Source organism: Anomaloglossus baeobatrachus, chromosome 1 (assembly GCF_048569485.1).
Source record: "Anomaloglossus baeobatrachus isolate aAnoBae1 chromosome 1, aAnoBae1.hap1, whole genome shotgun sequence".
Lineage (NCBI taxonomy): Eukaryota > Metazoa > Chordata > Amphibia > Anura > Aromobatidae > Anomaloglossus > Anomaloglossus baeobatrachus.
Genome location: NC_134353.1, coordinates 773,541,828 through 773,564,277, shown reverse-complemented (window position 1 = coordinate 773,564,277; position 22,450 = coordinate 773,541,828). Strand labels below are relative to the sequence as shown.

The following is a 22,450-nucleotide window of genomic DNA, read 5'->3' as shown; positions in this document are numbered from 1 at the left end:
AGGAGACCTTTTAGGGTACCGTCTCACTAAACGACGTACCAGCGATTCTGACCACGATATGACCTGGTCAGGATCGCTGGTGCGTCGCTACATGGTCACTGGTGAGCTGTAAATCTTATGAGGGAAGAGAGGAGCTGCATTGACAGGATCAGGAGATTGGATGATATAGTTATCAAACCAGCCGACAAGGGTGGGAACATTGTGGTATGGCCTTGCGCACTATATGAAAAGGAGGCATTTAGACAGCTTAGGGCTAGTGATTGTTACCAACTCTCACATTCAATCCCCTCAGCAAATTCACGAAAGAACTACAGTGTTTGCTGAGAGATGCTTTGGATAGTGGGATCATAGAGAGGGGACTGTTTGACTCATTGCTTGTGGCCGAGCCTAAGGTACCGACACTGTATTTATTGCCCAAAGTGCATAAAGACGTAAACATGCCACCTGAGAGACCTATGGTGTCGGGGGTAGGCAATTTTTTAGAACGGATATGTATCTATATTGATTCTTTGCTCAAACCCCTAGTAGAATCTCTTCCCTCGTACACACGGGACACGAGCAATTTCCTGCAAAAAATTGACTCCTTACACGTGGGTGAGGGTTCCCTGTTGGTCTCTTGTGATGTCGAATCGCTCTACACAAGCATTCGACATCGCGATGTGCTACGGGCGACCTCATATTTTTTGTCTATGACCAGCATGTCCGGGATGGAGAGGGAATTTGTCATGAACCTTTTGAGTTTTGCCCTAACGCATAATTTTTTCTTTTTTGGGGGGTCCCTGTACCTACAGCTCCAGGGTACAGCTATGGGGGCGGCCTTCGTGCCCTCGTATGCTAATTTATTCCTGGGGCTGTGGGAGAGGGACCTCCTCCTGTCAGATACATTGTCATCGGTGGACCGCATCCCCTTTTGGACGCGGTACATCGATGACATCTTTTTTATCTGGCAGGGGGATGCCCAAGAGCTTAATTTATTCATTCAGAATTTGAATATGAATGAGATTAATTTAAGGCTAACACATAGGTTCAGTGAAGTATCCCTTGAATTCCTGGACGTGCTGGTCATGCGGGACAGATCGGGCCAGTTACAGACTGATCTAGATCGTAAAGATACCGCAGTTAATTCGGTCCTGTACGCCACATCAGCCCATCCCGCCCACGTCATACGTGCGGTTCCCGTGGGGCAGTTCCTCCGTTTACGGCGGATCTGCTCCTCGGATTCCGCATTTGAATCAAGAGCCCTTGAGCTCAAAGATAGATTCCGTAAATGCGGATATAGTAATAGGTCCATCAAAAAGGCCTATAATAGAGCCAGGAACTCCCCACGTGTTGAGCTACTATTTGGTGGTCAAATGAAGAAAACTTCGAATGATGTGAGAATGATCACCCAGTATCACTCACACTGGGGTAGGATGGTGGATGTGATGTCTCATTTTTGGTCCATTCTTACTGTTGACCCCATTTTAAGGAACTACTTGCCTGATAGACCAGCAGTTGCGGCTCGCAAGGCCAAAAATTTGAAAGACATCCTGACTTCTAGTCATTACGACAAAAAAGATAAAAGTGTCCTTCCCTTTCTGCCGTCCTCTACCCTCCCTCGGAGGTCCAGATTTGGCTGTTCACCCTGTGGCTCGTGTGTCGCGTGCCCCAATATTGATACAGCAACTGACTTTACCTCGTCGGATGGGAAAGTGTTCCCTATCAAGAGAAAAATCAATTGCCTTTCCAAGGCTGTTGTTTATTATGCCGTTTGCCCCTGTCCGCTCATCTATGTCGGCCTAACCACACGGGCATTAAAGGTCCGTGTGAGAGAGCACGTACGTGACATTCAGGCCGCCATGGATGAAGTGGATGTTGAGGGCCTTAAAACAATACCCAGACACTTCAAAAGGCATCATCATTGTAACCACACTTTATTGAGGATACGAGGGATTGATCAGATAATAACAGGGGTTCGGGGCGGCAATATTAGCCGACTCCTCGCACAACGTGAAACAGAGTGGATATGGACCTTAAAAACTTTGCAGCCCGAGGGGCTGAATGAATGTCTAAGTTTTGTGTCCTTTTTATAAGAATACTTTAGATAACAGCCTTTTTGGCCTTCAGTATTGGGAGTATGGCACACCTCGTAATTTTGTATCTTCTGTCCCATTTGCTCGGTACCATATTGGTCTTGATTTTAATTGTTTTTAATTTTTTCCCCTTTTTTTAGCTTTGTCCTTTCACCCATGTTGCACCTTCATCCCTGTGTTATCCCTGTATGGAACTGGAGAAGTTTATTGCTCGTTTGGATTTTCTGGAAATTGCACGGAGTCTATGCATCACACATGGACACAACTTTTTATGCTCCAAAAAGAGTATGATATACTGTTTTATCTGGTTGGACAGGAAGTGTGTACATATGTATACAGCAAGTCTAAGTTAGGGTTTTTCTTCTGATAGATATATGAGATGTATGGTCGTTTGACACACTTCCCCCTTCTATTATATCCCTCGCAGTACCGGTGCGCGCATGCGTTCGCCCCGATCGCGCTGTGCGGCTGCTGGCACGTCCGTTTGGGCTACTCTCGTGGCAACCGTGTTCCCATGATTGTGGCCGGGACGTGCCCGCGGCGGCTCGGTGCTTTCTGGGCGTTCACTTGCGCGCCATAGTGGTTAACTGCGAGTGGATGTTGTGTTTCACATCTTGTCCCTCCTTATAGTTATTGTTATTTTCCAGTGGTTCCTCCGGTTAAATGCACTTACCCTTATTCGCGTGCCTGGAAGTACAGGGCCGCGACGTAATAGACACTTGGGCGTGTGGTGACGCTTATCCAGTTGCCATGACACTTATGTAAACACTGGCACTTACGCCATGGCTTCTGGATATACCGCTTTATGTGGGTCTGACAGCCGCACCTCCCCGAGTGACGCGATATAGACGTCTCCATGGGAGCGATACGATGCCCACATCACCTCACTTCCGGTGTGGTGTTAGTGAATAGGGCGCACCTTAACATTGACTACACACCATGTTTCTTGGAGGCGTGGCTGTCACAGTTACACACACACCCCCCTATGTTTCATATGATAAGGATGCTCTTATGTGAGTGACGCGATGTTCGCGTCACCTGTGTTTCTGGTGTGGGTGGCGTCTCTGACATGAGGCGTGGATAATACTGGCATTTGGGATTACCCTCCAATCTGGACATTTGTTGTATTATATCATGAGGAACCTCCATATAATGTGGGATGGGATTGGTTGAGACTAACATAGACGTGATTGGGTAGCTACCATTTAAAAGGACAGCTGTTTTAATTAGAGACCACCCCCGGAAGAAGGATTAACACCGAAACCTATAGGTCGGGGTTTTGGGCTCTCACTACACTCATAGGTACGTTATATTTATATACTGCATTTGATTCAGGGTTATGTTCATGTTTATCATGTATTACTGATTTTACTATGTCTTGGATTAACTGCATAGGAGCACTGTTTGTCTGTTTATAATTAGTCCAGCTTTGGGCTGCCTGCTTTATAGGTATGCCCTAGCTGTGTACTCATGGATTAATTTACTATGTGCTCCTATGTGCCTTGTGTGTGGTGAGGGCGCCACCTGCTGGCATACACCACTTGTCTCTACTTTTCTATACATTGTCTATTTGCTATGATGCTTTTGTACTAATAAAATTTAAGCTTTTTGCAACTCAGTCGTTGTACAGATTCTTCCTTTTTTGTTTAGCTGTCAATCAGGTAGATCTCACCAGTGACCAGTGACCAGCCACCAGCGACTTGTGAAATCGATGCTGCGCTTGGTAACCAAGGTAAATATCGGGTAACTAAGCAAAATACTTTGCTTGGTTATCCAATATTTACCCCACTTAGCGCTGGCTCCCTGCACTCGTAGCCAGGGTACACATCGGGTTACTAAGCAAAGCATAGTTACCCGATGTGTACCTTGGCTATGTGTGCAGGGAGCAGGGAGCCGGCTTCTAGAAGCTGCGGACGCTGGTAATTGGGTAACCAAGCAAAGCGCTTCGCTTAGTTACCCGACGTGTACCTTGGTTATCAGCGTCCACAGCTTCCAGACGCCGGCTCTCTGCTCCCTGCACATTCAGATCATTGCTCTCTTGCTGTCAAACACAGCAATGTGTGCTTCACAGCGGGAGAGCAACGATCAAAAAATGAACCAGCACTATGTGTAACGATCAGCGATTTCACAGCAGGGGCCAGGTCGCTACTTAGTGTCACACACAGTGAGATCCCTGATGAGGTCACTTGTGCATCACAACACCTGTGATTCAGCAGCGATCTCGCTATGTGGGAAGTACCCCTTAGAATCAGTAACTTTATAGCTGTATGTTATCTTGTTTTAAACTTTGTATAATTCAGTGAGACAATTAAGCTAGTTAAGCATGTGTAACTACAAATTGCATATTCACTGCTCCCTCCTCCCACCTCTCAGGGCTGGAATCAGTGATAGTAAATCTTAATGGAATTTTCCCTGTTGCCCCATACTCCCTCCCACCTTTCATCAGTGATAATGAATGTTCTGGGAGGTGGGTGGGGGGAGCAGTGAATATGCAGTTTGTATTTACATATCCTTAACTAGCTACAACATCACACTGAATTCTACAAAGCTTAAAACAAGATACCAAGATAATGAACAGCTTGAAAAGTTACTGATCCTGAAAGGTCTACTTAAGCCATATTAAAACATATATTAGTATTGTACTACAAAATTACCTGACAAATTCCCTTTAAGGTCTCCTTAAGCTCCATAAAAGATAATAATAGTATTGTACTACAAAATCACCTGACAGGTTCTCTTTAATAAACCACAATAATAAAATATTTAGAAACTGCTTTAAGAAATGCCTGAAAAATCAGCAAAAAGATGGTCGAAGATCTAAGTGCCGGTATTTCCAGAAGCCGTTTTTGAAAACCTTGTCAATTTTGTTCATCTGTTAAAAACTTTTTTGAACGTATCCTAATAGTTCTAACCACTTAGCCGCCATTTTTCAGGGCAGCTTATATCAATACCAACAGAAATCCTCACCATAGCTACCCTGTTCACATATTGTGTGTCCAAATGACCAAAATAGGGATCCAGTTCTAGCGTCTTATTTTAATGTAAGTTTGCAAAGTTAAAGAAAAATATTTTAGTAAACTTTTTGAGCACAATATTCCTGATAAAATTGGAAAATAAAAGTAAACGTTTTTATGAAAATTATTTTTGTTACACAAAAATGTTGCAAAAATTATTTTGGTAGCCTATGTAGTAACACGATAAGCCCTATTTAAGCACCATGTGTGCTATAAAGTGTAATTTAGAACCAAATTGATTAATTCAAGTAACACACTAATGACATATATGATAATCTTACCGTTTCAGAATCCGTGTCATTCGAACTTCTTTTTGTCCTTCCATTTTTCTTTGGATAACCATTTACTTTACATTCATAGCATGTTTCTGGGGACAAAGCATTTTCCTCCCTTTCCTCTTTGGCAGTAGGTAAATATTGGCCTCTGTTAAATGCCAAGCCAGATACACAGTGTCTACAACAAAACAAATCATGATTACTTTTCCATAAGTCAGTATGTGAGTGATCACTTTTTTATTCATATTTCTACAGAAATACTTTGTCTTTTTTTCAACGTTCTCCTATTTTGCACTGGAAATAGAAATTAGGATGTGGGTTTCTATGGGCAGATTTCCACCTATAAGTTGTTATATCATCTATGTATCAGAGCTCGCTTAAAAGCCATTTAACATAAGCAAATGCAAACTGTATGAGGGTGAATGATTGTAAAAGAAGCATTGCCTTTAAGTGTTTCATCACCAATGTGTGTTAATCTACTGCCAACTTCTCCGGTATCCAGCGACATTTTGCTCCTCTTCTGAGTGACGATGCCTGCTCTTCAGACTCTTTTTGTGTCACACTGAGCTATGCATGACCCAGAAGTGGCTTTTAAAATGCAAGTCTAAGTAGCATTAGAACGAGTCTCCATAGATATACATTGTCATGGAGACATCCGGATCACACAGAATATAGGGTGAGTTGAAGAGCCTGGAGTGGTGATGTCACGCATAAGAGGAGCAGGATCGCGCTGGATACCAAACAATGTGATAGTAGGTGAGTATATTAACACACACAACACACCACATGTACATAGTCAGAGATTTAGTGAGAAAATAAACTTCATGGCAGGGTTACAACTACCTTTTAGATTACTGCAAGATAGACATAAACCCTAACCCCTTCAGTACCTGATGAAATTAAATACTCTCCAACTCACGGTAAAAGACGAGCGAGCAATAAAGCAGATCTGCAATCCACAATACGCTGCTACTTTCTCATCCCAGATCCCTCCGAGATCACATCAGGCCATGACACACTCATGACAAGATAATAATAATAATAATATTAATTATAATAATAACAACAACAACATAAAAAAAATTTGTGAGGCATTTAACATTTTCTTTTGTAGTACCCACAGGACAAGGGGTTAACTTTACTCGTCGCCGGGCCGGTGATGTCGGGTCTGGGGATGTCATGGATGGCCCTGCCCGGCTTCGTGGCCCCAAGGAATACAATAAAAGGGGATTGGAGAAGATGGATGAGGGAATGGAGAGGATGAGGGTCATAGTGGAGGAGGGTGAGGAGGATTGTCTCGTGACACCACCTGCGGTACGTGGCCAAGGATTAGCTGCCGCTACTGTCACTGTCCTCCGGGGTGGATGGTTGTAGCAGCAAAGATGGTTTGTCTCCACACAGATGGAGCATGCCCCGGGGAGGATCATGGGGATGGCAGTCTATGGTGGTGTGCTGAGGGGGCAGGACTGAGGACACCGACAGTAACTGGACAACACAGGCTGGTAGTTTCTTTTACTTTTTATTAATCAGTGGTTATGGTCCCGAGTTACAGTGGTCCTGTCAGCCTGGAAGCAGTGAGCCATCTCTCCTTGCCAGGTGAATTGGATGCTTTCCTGAGTGTGCTCTGTGTATGGGTCACTGTGGCCTAAAGTAGCACAGCATCCCTCTTCTTAGATGCAGTTTACCTTGTCCCTTGTGGCGGGCAGCGCGAGCCGGATGCAGGGCCCGCTTGTATTTCTGTGACCCTGGGCTCTATGGTGCTACTTTGCTTTGGGAGTCTCTGGTGAGCCATGAAATGTAAAATCTCCTGCTGTCAGGGTTTTACTGTTGGTCAGTTAGCACCCAAGAGTCGAAGACCCCGGTGTCCTAATTCTTGCGCTCGGTCCCGGAAAGCTTGCTCTCAGCTCTCTTACAGCGACCGTTCTCTTTGCTCGCCTCTCGTCTTCTGAGGTTTCACTTTCTGTGTTTACTGTCTAACCCCTCCGCAGCCCAGAATGCACAGGAAAGCTCGCCCCAACCAGGACTTGAGCTCCCCCTTCTGGCCTGAGTTAGGAAGTGTTGTGTGTGTGATTGCACCTGACAAGGAGATTTCCCCGCTGCTTCCAGGCATAACATTGCCCCAAAGAGAAGAACAATGCCACTGTGGCTCCCATGACCATTGGGGTGCCACACTTTCATGGAAACTACATTATTGTAGACCAGTGGTCCTTAACCTTTCTTGCTGTGAAAGTTACATTCAAATTTGAGAAATGGTCACACTCAGTGCCCCTTACCCCCACAGTAGTGACACCCAGCACCTGGTTTAAAAACAGTCAAAGTTTCCCCACAAAACCAGGTTGGGAACTTGTGCTCCATTCCTTATAGGCAGGATACTTAGATCCAGCCGTGACCATCTTAACCCCATTCAGTATTCCTACACCAAACAACTTACCACACTGTTGCATCCTGCATTAAACACCTAACTGGCAGTTTCCATTCGATCTCCACCTTATCTTGTGTATCCCCCACCCATGTGTATGAGCACTGAGATATTCTCTTCTGTGGGGGCTACTCAGAAAAGTCCCCATTTGGAGACCTGCTCTTCATAGTTGTTTGCTAGACCTATTACTAATGCACCAAGCTGGCAGACAGCCACAAGCTACAGATCATGGGCCTATGAGCCACAGGTTGGGGAACCCTGTTATAGATCAAAAGATATATACTGTAGCTATACCTCCAATATAAAAACTAAAGCACTGAGTACAGAGTACTAGATAGACTTTTACCAGTAGCAATGGTACCTGAGATCCATTGTTGAGAATTAAAAACTGTAAGCAGAAATGAAAAGCAATTAATTAAAATCTTTATAAAAACTCAGAGAACTCCTCTAAGGTGTCTGAAAGTCCCATAGACTTTGAATAGAGAAGGAGCACATATACTTATTCTCCATCCCATTCAGTTTCCTTCATGTTGCAAATATGTAGGGAGAAAAAAAGTCCATTGTAGTAACTAGTAGCCATTCATCATATCAAGATGTTGATTAAACAGCTTAATTAATCAGGTGTGCCTTTGGCTGGCCACAATAGAAGACCACTCTAGAACATGCAGTTTTATTACACATCACACTGCCACAGATGCCAAGTTTTGAGAGCGTGCAATTGACATGCTAACTGCAGGAATTTCGACCAGAGCTGTTGCCCATGAATTGAATGTTAATTTCCCTTTCATAAGCTGTCTCCAAAGGCGTTTCATAGAATTTGCCAGTACATCCAACTGGCCTCGCAACTGCAGACCACGTGTAACCCCACCCGGCCAGGAACTCAACATCAAGCACCTTCACCTCCAAGATCATCTGAGATCAGCCACCTGGACAGCTGCTTCAACAATCGGTTTTCATAGCCAATGAATTTCTGCACAAACTGTCAGAAACTGTCTCAGGGAAGCTTATCTGCATGTTCATCATCGTCAACGGGGTCTCCATCTGACTGCTGTTTGTTGTCGTAATCGACTTGAATGGGCAATTCAATGGCGTCTGGCACATTGCAGAGGTGTTCTCTATATGGTTGAATCTCTGTTTCCACTTTATAGGGCAGGTGGCAGAGTGCATGTATGGTGTAGTGTGGGTGAGCGGTTTGCTAATGTAAATGTTCTGTATCGAGTGGCCCATGGTGAGGATGGGGTTATAGTATGCGCAGGCATATGTTATAGACAATGAACACAGGTGCATTTTATTGATCCCATTTTGAATGCACAGAGATAACATTATAAGATCCTGAGGCCCATTGTTGTGTCATTCATCCACGACCTTCCTCTCATGTTGCAGCATGATAATGCACGGTCCCAAGTTACAAGGATCAGTACACAATTCCTGGAAGCTGAACACATCCCAGTTCTTGCATGAACAGCATACTCAGCGGAGATATCACCCATTGAGCATGTTTGGGATACTCTGGATCAGCGTAATGACAGCATGTTCAAGCGCATCCCAATATCCAGCAACTGCGCACAGCCTCTGAAGAGGAGTGGACCAGTATTCTTCAGGCCTCAATGAACCAACTGATCAATTGTATGTGAAGGAGATGTGTTGCACTGTGAGGTAAATGGTGGTCACACCAGATACTGACTGATTTTGTGATCCCTTGAACCGTCCCAATACTGTAAAATACCACATTTTAGAGTGGTCTTTTATTCTAGCCAGCCTAAAGGTCCAGTCACACTAAGCAACTTACCAGCGATCCCAACAACGATAGGGATCGCTGGTAAGTTGCTAGGAGGTTGCTGGTGAGCTGTCACACTGCGACGCTCCAGCGATCCCACCAGCAACCTGACCTGGCAGGGATCGCTGGAGCGTGGCTACACGAGTTGCTGGTGAGCTCACCAGCAACCAGTGACCAGCCCCCAGTCTCCTAGTTACAGCACACATCAGGTTAATTAACCCGATGTGTGCTGCAGCTAAATGTGCACAGAGCAGGGAGCAGCGCACACTGAGCGCTGGCTCCTTGCTCTCCTAGTTACAGCACACATCGGGTTAATTGCCTGATGTGTGCTGCAGCTATCTGTGCACAGAGCAGGAGCCGGCAGCACAGGCAGTGAGAGCGGAGGAGTCTGGTATCAAAGGTAAATATCGGGTAACCAAGGACAGGGCTTCTTGGTTACCCGATGTTTACATTGGTTACCAGCCTCCGCAGAAGCCGGCTCCTGCTCACTGCACATTCAGTTGTTGCTGTCTCGCTGTCACACACAGCGATCTGTGCTTCACAGCAGGACAGCAACAACTAAAAAATGGCCCAGGACATTCAGCAACAACCAACGACCTCACAGCAGGGGCCGGGTTGTTGCTGGATGTCACACACAGCAACATCGCTAGCAACGTCACAAAAGTTGTTCGTTACCAGCGATGTTGCTAGCGATGTTGCTTAGTGTGACGGGGCCTTAAGTCACACCTGTGTAATAATCATGCTGTGTAATCAGCATCTTGATATGCCACACCTGTGAGGTGGATGGATTATCTCAGTAAAGGAGAAGTGCTTACTAACACAGATTTAGGCCCCTTTCACACCCACTTGCCTCCGGTACGTGTTAGGTCCGTTCCTGCACGTACCGGAGACACGGGCACAAGTACTCCAATGTTAATCAATGTACTGAGTTACACGTTCGTTTTTCCATACGGAGCGTGTGTCCGTGTGCGTGATATGTTTGTTAGTGCATTAAACACGGAAGCATGTCCGTTTTTCTCACGGAACACGCACACATGCACCCATTAAACTCAATGGGTCCGTGAGCACACGTACGTGACACGGATGCATCTCCGAATGGTCCGTGTCCATTTTTTTTCAAATATGGCAATAATTGTATCATTTTGGAACAGGTGCATGTGATTAGAAAAGGTCCCTAGGAAATCGCATTTATCTAACAATTGAACACACCAGGAACATATTATCCCATTCATTACATGACTTTTTCCAGCTACACGTACTAGCAAAACGGATGGCATACGGATGGAATACGGATTACACATGGACTACAAACACGGACACACGCACATCTCATATGGACATACGGATGACACACGCATCACACACGGAGCCAGAAAATGGATGTTAAAAACGCAACACGGACATGAAATACGGTATCCACAACACGTGCGTGATTTACACCCACATGTAAAGGGGGCCTTAGACAAATTTGTGAATAATACTTGAGCAAAAAAGGCCTTTTATGTACATAGAAAAAGTCTCAGATATTTGAGTTCAACTAGTAAAAAGTGGGAGTAAAAATACAAATGTTTAGTTTATATTTTTGTTCAGTGTGTATCATCAATCATTATAGAGCATTATAAAGATGCAGAAATTTACCCTTGACCAACTCTATAGTATCCAGGAGGACATCCGCAGACATAGCCTCCATCTGTGTTGGAACAGCCATAGTTACAGGGATTGCTTGATGAACATTCATTCACATCATGGCAAGAAGTTGAAAACTGGTCAAATGAGAATCCTGGTGGGCAAGCACATTTGTAACTTCCTAATGTATTGTAACATGAAGCAGAGCCACATGTGTTTGGTGCAGAGCATTCATTTTCATCTGCGGGAGAAAATATATAAGAAACATTCATTAACATTTCAGATGACGTAACTGGCCAAAATCAAATGATTTTTTTCATTCTACTCTTCATTATATTCATTATTTTATAGTTATCCAAAAGATTAGTGCTTCCAGACTGCAACATTCGAATTGTGGAGTTCTTCTCTCTATTACTAAGGAAATTGTGCAAATTATTGCGGGTGCCGGCATACTGCTGTCAGTTGACAGTTGATAAATTCCTTTTTTATACATATATAGTAAAGAGTGGGTTAAAGGGTTTGACTAGAACTAACATATTGATGACCTAACTATCTATCTATAGAATAGGTTTTCAATATGAGATAAGTAGAAGTCTGACAACCTGCACCCCCACAGATCAACTTATATGAGCTCCAGCTGTTACCGTGTCAAGTACATGGGCGATAAATTGCAGTACTTGGCAGTATCCACTAAATAATGTGGGATGTGGTGTTCTGCTTCATAAACTGCTTACATGTGGTTGCTGCCAAATCAAATTTTAACTCATTGTGATGGGGGTTGGGTGTTAGACCCCACCAATCTCAATTTGTAAGGGTACCGTCTCACTAAACGACGTACCAGCGATTCCGACCATGATGTGACCTGGTCAGGATCGCTGGTGCGTCTCTACGTGGTCGCTGGTGAGCTGTCAATCAGGCAGATCTCACCAGTGACCAGTGTCCAGCCACCAGCCAGCAGCGACTCGTGGAAACGATGCTGCGCTTGTTAACCAAAGTAAATATCGGGTAACTAAGCAAAATGTTTTGCTTGGTTACCCGATATTTACCCTGGTTACCAGCGCACACCACTTAGCGCTGGCTCCCTGCACTCGTAGACAGGGTACACATCGGGTTACTAAGCAAAGCGCTTCGCTTAGTTACCCGATGTGTACTCTGGCTACGTGTGCAGGGAGCCGGCACTGGCAGCCCGAGAGCGGCGTACGCTAGTAACAAAGGTAAATATCGGGTAACCAAGAAAAGCGCTTCGCTTGGTTACCCGATTTGTACCTTGGTTACCAGCGTCCGCAGCTGTCAGAAGCCGGCTCCCTGCTCCCTGCACATTCATATCGTTGCTCTCTCTCTGTCAAACACAGCAATGTGTGCTTCACAGCGGGAGAGCAACAATCAAAAAATGAACCAGCACCAGTACCCCTTAGAATCAGTAACTTTTATAGCTGTATGTTATCTTGTTTTAAACTTTGTATAATTCAGTGAGACAATTAAGCTAGTTAAGCATATGTAACTACAAATTGCATATTCACTGCTCCCTCCTCCCACCTCTCAGGGCTGGAATCAGTGATAGTAAATCTTAATGGAATTTTCACTGTTGCCCCATACTCCCTCCCACCTTTCATCAGTGATAATGAATGTTCTGGGAGGTGGGTGGGGGGAGCAGTGAATATGCAGTTTGTATTTACATATCCTTAACTAGCTACAACATCACACTGAATTCTACAGAGCTTAAAACAAGATACCAAGATAATGAACAGCTTGAAAAGTTACTGATCCTGAAAGGTCTCCTTAAGCCATATTAGAACATATATTAGTATTGTACTACAAAATTACCTGACAAATTCCCTTTAAGGTCTCCTTAAGCTCCATAAAAGATAATAATAGTATTGTACTACAAAATCACCTGACAGGTTCTCTCTCGCTGTCAAACACAGCGATGTGTGCTTCACAGCAGGAGAGCAATGAGCAAAAAATGAACCAGAGCAGTGTGTAACGATCAGCAATTTCACAGCAGGGGCCAGGTCACTGCTTAGTGTCCCACACAGCGAGATCGCTGATGAGGTCACTGGTGCGTCACAAAACCTGTGACTCAGCAGCGATCTCGCTAGCGATCTCGCTATGTGAGATGTACCCCTAAGGCCGGCGTCACATGGGACGATCTATTGTGCGATCGCACGAGCGATCGTACCCGCCCCTGTTGTTTGTGCGTCACAGGCAATTAGTTGCCCGTGGCGCACAAAGTCGTTAACCCCCTGTCACACTCACTTATCTCCCGGACGATGTCGCTGTGGGTGGTGAACATCCTCTTCCTGAAGGGGGAGTGACGTTTGGCGTAACAGCGACGTCACACAGCGGCCGGCCAATAGAAGCGGAGGGGCGGAGATGAGCGGGATATAACATCCCACCCACCTCCTTGCTTCCGCATTGCCAGCGGGATGCAGGTAAGCTGTGTTCGTCATTCCAGGGGTGTCACACGGAGCGATGTGTGCTGCCTCGGGAACGATGAACAACAGGAGCACAGAAGGAGGACCAACATTTTGAAAATGAATGACTTGTCAACGAGCAATGATAAAGTGAGTATTTTTGATCGTTCACAGTCATTCGTAGCTGTCACACGCTACGATATGTCTAATGATGCCGGATGTGCGTCACGGAATCCGTGACCCCGACGACATATCGCCCGATATATCGTAGCATGTGACGCTGCCCTAAGTCTTGGAAAACATTTTTAGACTATGTTCATACAGGGCTTTTTTGGTAAGTTTTTTTTTCTGACCAAAACCTAATCTTGTGGCAGGAAATTTCATTTGAGTCATGTGCGTTTTTAGTGTTTTTGTTGCATTTTTCATGCGTTTTTTAGTGGAGTTTTTGCTGCAGATTTGGTGAGGATTTGCTGCTTTTTATTCTACAAAATGGGTTGTATCAATAAAAAACGCAGCAAATCTGCAGCAAAGAATTGACATGCTCATTCTTTAAAAACCTGACCAAAATCGCAGGTATTTGACAAAACAGTCAGGAAAAAACCTGATGTGTTTGTGTGTGTGAATGAAATTTCAGAAATCTCATAGACTTTGCTGGTGTTGTAAAAAGCAGCTGTTTATTAGCATGGATTTGCATAAAGCCAAGGCAAATCTGCAGCTAAAAAACACAGCAAAAACTTACCAAAAAAGCCCTGTGTGAACATAGCCTAAAGGGTGCTTTACACGCTGCGACATCGCTAGCGATTGCTCGCAATGTCGCGAGCGTTAGCACCCGCGGCCGTCTTTGGTGCGATATGTAGTGATTGCTACCGTAGTGAACATCATCGCTACGGCAGCGTCACACGCACATACCCGTTCTACGACGTCGCTGTGCCTGCCGAAAGATCCCTCCTTCAAGGGGGAGGTGAGTTTGGCGTCACAGCGACGTCACAAAACGGCCGTCCAATAGCAGAGGAGGGGCGGAGATGAGCGGCCGGAACATGCCACCCACCTCCTTCCTTCCTCATTGCCGGAGGTAAGGAGATGATTGTCGCTTCTGCGGTGTCATACATAGCGATGTGTGATGCCGCAGGAACGAGGAACAACCTTGCTACGTACGAGACAAAAATTTTTGGTGAATGAATGACCTCTTATATACCAATGATTTTTGTCTCTTTTGCGATCGTTTAAGGTCGCTCCTGCCTGTCACACGCTGCGATGTCGCTAACGGCGCCGGATGTGCGTCACAAACACCGTGACCTCGACGATATATCTTTAGCGATGTCGCAGCGTGTAAATAGCCCTTTAGGCTCAGAGTGCTTCATTATCAGATACATATTAAAGGGAACCTCTCAGGTGCAATATGCACCCAGAACCACAGAGCAGTCTGGGTGCATATTGCTAATCCCTGCCTAACTGTCCCTGTATACACTAGCATAGATAAAGAGATCTTTAGAAAAAGTATTTCTAAAGATTTTTTACCGTATGCTATTGAGCAAGTAATAGTCCCCTAGACATTAGATCCCCTTGCCAGTCGCCCCCATTAGCATGTTAGTACGCCCCTGTGGGCGTGCTAACATGCTAAAGAATACGCAGCATCACAGGATGATTTCACTCACCTCTCTGCCGCCATTGCGTCTGATGTTGGATTTCGGCTCAGTGCACATGACCCCGGAGTATGGGTCATGCACACTACTTCAGTTAGAAGCCAGGACGCGTACACCTGGCTTCATAGTGCGCATGACCGGAACTCTGGGGTCATGCACACTGAGCTGAAATCCAGCATCGAAAGCAATGGCGGTGGAGAGGTGAGTGAAATCAACCTCTGACGCTCTACATTCATTAGCATGTTAGCACACCCACAGGGGTGTACTAACATGCTAATGAAACCGACTAGTCCCTGCACTCAATAGCATATAGTAAGGCTATATGCGCACGTTGTGTATTTGCATATAGTTACGCTGCGATCTGCACCGCAGCGTAACTGCATGCGTCCTGCGTCCCCAGCATAATCTATAAAGATTATGCAGGAGACGTGCGTACGTAGCATATTAGAGCGCAGCGCTTCGGCTGCCCGAAGCTCGCGTTCTAAGAAGTGACGTCACTTCTTTCCTGCGCTCTGCATGCAGCTCCTGCTCTGTCTATGGGAGGGGCTGCAGTCAGAGCGCAAGGAATCAGCTTTTTTTTTTTCATTACGGACTCTTTCTGCAGTGATTTGAAGCGCACATTTGCTGTTCAAATCGCTGCAGAAATTTCTGCAGGGACAAACGCTACGTGCGCACATAAACTAAAATATCTTTAGAAATACTTTTTCTAAAGATCTCTTTATCAATGCTAGTGTATACAGGGACAGTTAGGCAGGGATTAGCAATATGCACCCAGACTGCTCTGTGGTTCTGGGTGCATATTGCACCTGAGAGGTTCCTTTTAAGAAGTTAAAATATGATTAGTGGTTTACTCATCTTAAAAGGAACCTGTCAATCGCTAAAACTCTGCAGATATGGGGGTTAATCTGCAGATTAATAGCGTTTTCAACCTGCCCAGCTCCCACACTGAGAGTCCGGCTACCAGGAGGAAATTAACTTTATTCCTGCCACATTTACCCCGTAGGCTTCAGTTAGTAGGATTCTTACCAACACACTGATTCCACTGGTAATGCTGAACGAAGCCTTGTGGACAGCTGCATCGGTACCCACCAGCTATATTCTGACAACCATGTTGGCATCGGTGACTTCCATCACACTCATCAACATCTGCAAAAATACAAGAGAATTATAAGGTCAGTGTCTGTAAATATCTCACTACTTTCCCTACCTCTGATTGTAAAGTACTGTAGACAGGTGCCAGGAATGTAACAAGCAATAAGGGTGACTTGTCCCTGGTAAACATTGGCAAGTTGCTGAGCATGGCCCCAGAGGAATACTGCCACTGGTGGTCTCGGTCACAGACTGGTTCACCATTTCTGTGTTGGAATATTACAGCCTGCCACCAACACCAAATATAGACGGGTGCCAAGAATGCAACATGCAATATAGGCGACTCAGTGGTCACTCCGACAGGTTTTTATTGTACAGGAACAAGGAGTTGGGGAAGTAAGGGGTAAGCAGAAGGTAGTACAGAAATTTAAAGCTAAGAAATGAGCTGAAAGTTAGCAATATTCACAGTTACAACCGACTGATCAGTTGTATATTCTCACTGGAGATTATGGCAAACAAATTCCCTTAATAATAATCGAATCCCGCTCGTCCTATCAGGGGAGCGTCAATGTCGCCTAAATTGTAGTCACAGTATAATATTTAGCAATAAAACTTAAGATTTATGTAAGTCTATCTATGTTAATGGTATGCTAAACTTTGCGCAGAAGTGTTGAAATCCACTAGATCAGCAGTTTAAGTCTGGTGTTAAGTTATTATATTTTGGGGTTCCTCTGATAACGGGAGGGCTTAGGTCTTCTTTGGACTCAGTACACTTTATGACCATGGCGCCAACTCCACCTCTTTGCTGCCATTTTATGTTTTGTAACTGCGCCACAGTTGTCACCAGACCCGTCACCCCCTTCTAATTCTTCCCTCAAAGAAACATACTCCTTACTTTTTAGTTCCTGGCAATTCTGATTCACTGACAGATGGCGATGTTGATATACAAATATATGTATGGGCGTCTTCTGTTAGCCATACCCTTACAGTACTATATTATTAGATTTGCATATGTGAGATAATAATTACGAGGCCAGAGTCACACTTGCGAGTGACTTGCGCGAGTCTCGCATCGCATCACCTGGCACGACCTGGCGACCATCTCAGCTGCATAGAAATACATGCAGCCGACCCTCTCCTGTCAGGAGAGTGTGAGGTGGTGCCAAGTGATACAATGCAAAACTCGTGTGAGGCACTAGCAAGTGTGACTCCGGCCTAAGCATATACACGTAAAAATAAAACCATCCAAGCAATACCTACCATCACAATTTAACCCAGTTGAATCCAAGGTAAATCCTCTTTGGCATTCACAAGTGAAACTGCCTGGGGTATTCTGGCATACTCCTTTAGAACCACATAAAGTAGATTGTGAACCACATTCGTTATTATCTATAAGACAAATTGTGAAATAAATGATTGCTGGAATGTATGGATGATTGGAAAATGGCTTCACTGTTGTTTTTTGCGTAGACCAGTACAGTAGAGTATCCTCCATTGCTCTGCCCAATGAAAGCCAAAGAGTCCAAATATAATGCTAGTGTGCTAAGACCTTTATTTGGTTTAGCCCCAACTTAAAAGCATTGGGTAACGATTATGATTCAGAAAATAAATATTCCTTAGAACGAAGGAACACTAGAAAGTTAAAACCTCTTATGTAGTCGTTGTAGAGAAGCTAATTTTTACATATACAACACCTATGATGGGGCATTAATGGGATCATAAGGGCAGGGTGAAAAGACATTAAAGAGATTGTGTGCATTAGACATACCCATTCCATAAGCTTATTAGGGCATACAGATATAAAAAGGGTCCCCATACTGTCTGGTAAAGACATGGAAGTTGTTGTTTAAAGCGGTAATCTCTTTGAAAGGCCCGGATAGTGTGCTTTATATGAATAGTTACTGGCCCCAGTATTGTGTATTTTCCCCCATTTGTACTGTGTACTGTGTACTGTGCACGACCATATCTGTTAAAGCAGCAAGACCTGCACTGCCACATGCCCAGCAGGAGCTGAATGGAGGCAAGTGGTGCAGGTAAGTGAGGCTGCTGTCAGCTTCCCCATATTAATAAAATCTCTAATGTGTCTGTGTGTGTATGTGCATGTATGATGTATATATGGCTGTGTATATATTTATATGTTTATATGTATTTTTGTGAATTTGTCTTCAAATATCTATATGTAGGTATGCCTGCATGTGTACGTATCTGTGTATATGATTGTCTGTTTGTGAATGGGGCCCACAGACTCTTTCGCTCGGGGCCCACGAAAACCTGTAGCCGGCCCTTCCTATTGCGATTAATCTCCCCCAATGTGCTCATATGGCTGACAACAACAATGCATTACAAAAATTCATGATGTCTCTTAAACTTTCCCCCTTCCATAATAAAATTAGTGATGAGAGAATGAACTCCATAGTATCTGTAATGTTCTCTGGCCATTTTCACGTCTCTGGCATTTTTTATTCATGACCCTCAAAATATTTTAAAATAAAGCCATCTGCAGGGCCGGCCATGGATAGAAATAAATCATATGTTACAAAGTTTTAGCATATCTGTGTTAAATAAACATTCTTGGACTAGTCTCTGAAAATCCCTTTAAAGGATTTTGTTTAAGGAAGGAAGATGAATTTATAGTGACAAGGTGTGAGAAAGCTTTTAAAATACCTTGTCCTGTATGCATGCGCCTGACCTGGGTGAATAATATGAATATTAATCAAGCAGTGACTTCACTGGTTCCAAAAACAATCAATTGGCAACTTACAAGGTCAGGCAAGAAAATGGAAACAGATTTTTGTATACTGATTTTACAGTGTAAAGTGAAATAAACTCATGGAATTAAACAAGGCAGAGGACAATGGATGCATATGACATAATGACAAGTTAAAATAAAGATCTCCCTGTAACGCTGACAGAGAACATGGCTGTTTGTTGTGCAGATGTTCAGCGTTGTACTCAGTAGTAAGTTCTCACCGATGCACGCAGTGTGATGTTGGGTAAAGCCTGGAGGACATTTACAACTGAAACTCCCAATGTTGTTGACACAAAGGAACTGGCAATTGTGCTGCTTGGTTTGACATTCGTCAAGATCTAAAATAAATAAAAGGAGAGCTCGATTAAACAGATTTCTTCATTAAGCAGGTGCACTCCTGTTCAAGTCCTGAAATGTAGCAGATGTTTTACTATTACGCATCTGAACTTTCATAGTATTTCCTTCGGATTTCCTCTTGAAGGCAGACATGAATCTAGAGATGTTTGTGTAGTGCAATAATATATTGAACAGGAGCCAAGAGCCATGGATCATTCCATTCTGTACGTCTGTGCTGATAGCAAACTCATCACTCGGATTTACTATTTACATTCATGATTTTAGAAATCCACAGGGGTCATGTACTCTCTGATGTTCTAATCTCCAGTATTATGGTGTGCCACTGTACAGCACTATATATAGGATGATACTTCCATAGATGCAATGCTAGTAGGTGAGAGTAATTAGTGATGTGACTAGGTGATCTAGTAACTAGTGATGGGGAAATTGTAACTATTTGTGTTTGGATTACTCATAACGAATCCCAAACTACTATTCTGGTATTTGTCACAAATAACAAACCTAATGCAAGTCAATGGGGAACCCGAGCATTTTTCTTGTCGTCACGAATACTGGAATAGAACTCGGTATTCGGTAAGCATAATCTGAACACGAATAGTTACCGTTTGCCAATCTATAAACCTAAAGGGTGCTTTACATGCTGCGACATCGCAAACGATATATCATCGGGGTCACGTCGTTAGTGACGCACATCCGGCGCCGTTAGCGACATTGCAGCGTGTGACACCAAGGAGCGACGATCAACGAGCGCAAAAAGGTGAAAAATCGTTGCTCGTTGACACGTCACTCCTTTTCAAAATATCATTGCTGCTGTAGGTACGATGTTGTTCCTCGTTCCTGCGGCAGCACACATCGCTATGTGTGACACTGCAGGAACAACGAACATCTCCTTACCTACGTCCACCGGAAATGAGGAAGGAAGGAGGTGGGCGGCATGTTCCAGCCGCTCATCTCCGCCTCTTCTCTGCTATTGGACGGCTGCTGTGTGACGTCGCTGTGACGCCGCACGAACCGCCCCCTTGAAGGAGGGATTGTTCGGCATCAACAGTGACATCGCAGAACAGGTATGTGCGTGTAACGCTGCCGTAGTGATAATGTTCGCTACGGCAGCAATCACCACATATCGCACCAACGACGGGGGCGGGTGCTATCGCTCGTGACATTGCTAGCAATCGCTAGCGATGTTGCAGCGTGTAAAGCACCCTTAACACAAAATAATATGAGGAAAAACATGTTTATGACGGTAGAGAAATATAGAAGAACAATATGCACCAGTGACAATGTGCTCCGGTCATTCATTAGGAGGAACGGGGGATAGTGAGACCCTTTCTAATTGTTAGGGATTGATGATACATGTTTTTGCAGTTTTACTAAATTATAAATACAACTATGTATGGTAAATCTATACAATTACATAGTATTTATTTTATAAACTGTAAAGGCGGTGCTACACGGTACGATATATCGTGCGATATGCCGTCGCGGTCACGGAATTCGTGACGCACATCCAGCATCGTTAGAGATGTTGTACCATGTGACACCTCCGAACGACGGTTAACGAGCAAAAATACTCACCTTATCGTTGCTTGTTGACACGTCGTTCATTTTCATAATCTCGTTCTTCCTTCTGCGCACCGTTTGTTTGTCGTTCCCGTGGCAGCACACATCGCTTCGTGTGACACCCTGGGAACAATGAACACAGCTTATCTGTGTCCCACTGGCAATGAGGAAGGAAGGAGGTGGGCGGGATGTTACGTGCCGCTCATCTCCGCCCTCCGCTTCTATTGGGCGACTGCTGTGTGACGTCGCTGTGACGTCGAACGTCCCTCCCCCTTCAGGAAGAGGATGTTCGCCGCCCCCAGCGACGTCGTTAGGGAGGTATGTACGTGTAACGGGGGTTTAATGACTTGCCCGTGATGCACAAACGACAGGGGCGGGTGCGATCGCTCATGTGATGGCACGATATATCGTCCCGTGTAATGCCGCCTTAAGGGTAAACCCACGGGATGGAAAAGCTGAGCATACAAGAACCACAGCGTGGGATAAAGTAGCAGACCAAAAGATAAAATCTTAAATTCCATCCACAAAATATTGAATTTTTCCTCATTGAACCTGACCTGTCGTGAAAATAAACCTTAGAAATCTTCTGCGATTTCAGATGACTCCTTTCAGCTAGTCTGCATTTACTGGCCAAAGCAATAATGTTTAGACAGAGATTCTAAACATGTGCAAAGTACAAAATATTAGAAAGGCAACATGATGCTTCTCTGAGGTTTCTTTCTTAAGTACCAGCCAATGTGTCAACTCCAAGTATCCACCGATGATGTCAAGTTGTTTAGGGTTAGGCTTAACCGAGGTTGAACTCACAGTGGCATGTCACACAATGATTTTATCATGCTCATTATCATCATCATTTCTTGACATGCTACCAGGAACGCTATGGAGTACACAGCCCTGCTAACTGTTGTACCTCTTTCACTAACCTTTACATGTTTTGCCATCTTCTTGCATTGAATATCCTCGAGGACAGGAGCACTGATAGCTGCCTTCTGTGTTCTTACAAATAAAATTGCATGGCTTGGGGGACTGTGAGCACTCGTCCAGATCTAAAGTGCGGGAGAAGGGATAATATAGTAAAGAACTACACATAAATACATTAAAACACTTTAAGTGTATTAGCTACAGGGATCTATTAGGCTTGGGCTACACAGCACCTTAGGCCGCTACATGTCACGCAGCCAAATATTAAGGGTGCTTTACACGTTGCGACATCACTAACGATGTATCGTCGAGGTCATGTCGTTAGTGACGCACATCCGGTGCCGTTAGAGACATCGCAGCGTGTGACACCAAGGAGCGATGATCAATGATCACAAAAACGTCAAAAATCGTTGATCGTTGACATGTCGCTTTTTTTCATAATATCATTGGTGGTGCATGCCGCTAGTTGTTCGTCGTTCCTGCGGCATCACACATCGCTATGTGTGACACCGCAGGAACGACGAACATCTCCTT

General features: G+C 44.4%; 1 protein-coding gene across 1 annotated transcript in view; it reads right to left on the bottom strand.

Moving 5' to 3' along the window:
* Window positions 1-22,450, bottom strand: part of FBN2 (fibrillin 2) — a 415,749-nt gene that overhangs the window by 6,444 nt on the left and 386,855 nt on the right. Inside the window, exons 59-64 of the mRNA XM_075324675.1 lie at window positions 21,919-22,041; window positions 19,300-19,416; window positions 17,590-17,718; window positions 16,267-16,386; window positions 11,196-11,424; window positions 5,368-5,539 (exon numbers count right to left, since the gene is read on the bottom strand). Coding sequence (XP_075180790.1) covers window positions 5,368-5,539; window positions 11,196-11,424; window positions 16,267-16,386; window positions 17,590-17,718; window positions 19,300-19,416; window positions 21,919-22,041 — 890 coding nt within the window. The remainder of the gene's footprint in view (window positions 1-5,367; window positions 5,540-11,195; window positions 11,425-16,266; window positions 16,387-17,589; window positions 17,719-19,299; window positions 19,417-21,918; window positions 22,042-22,450) is intronic.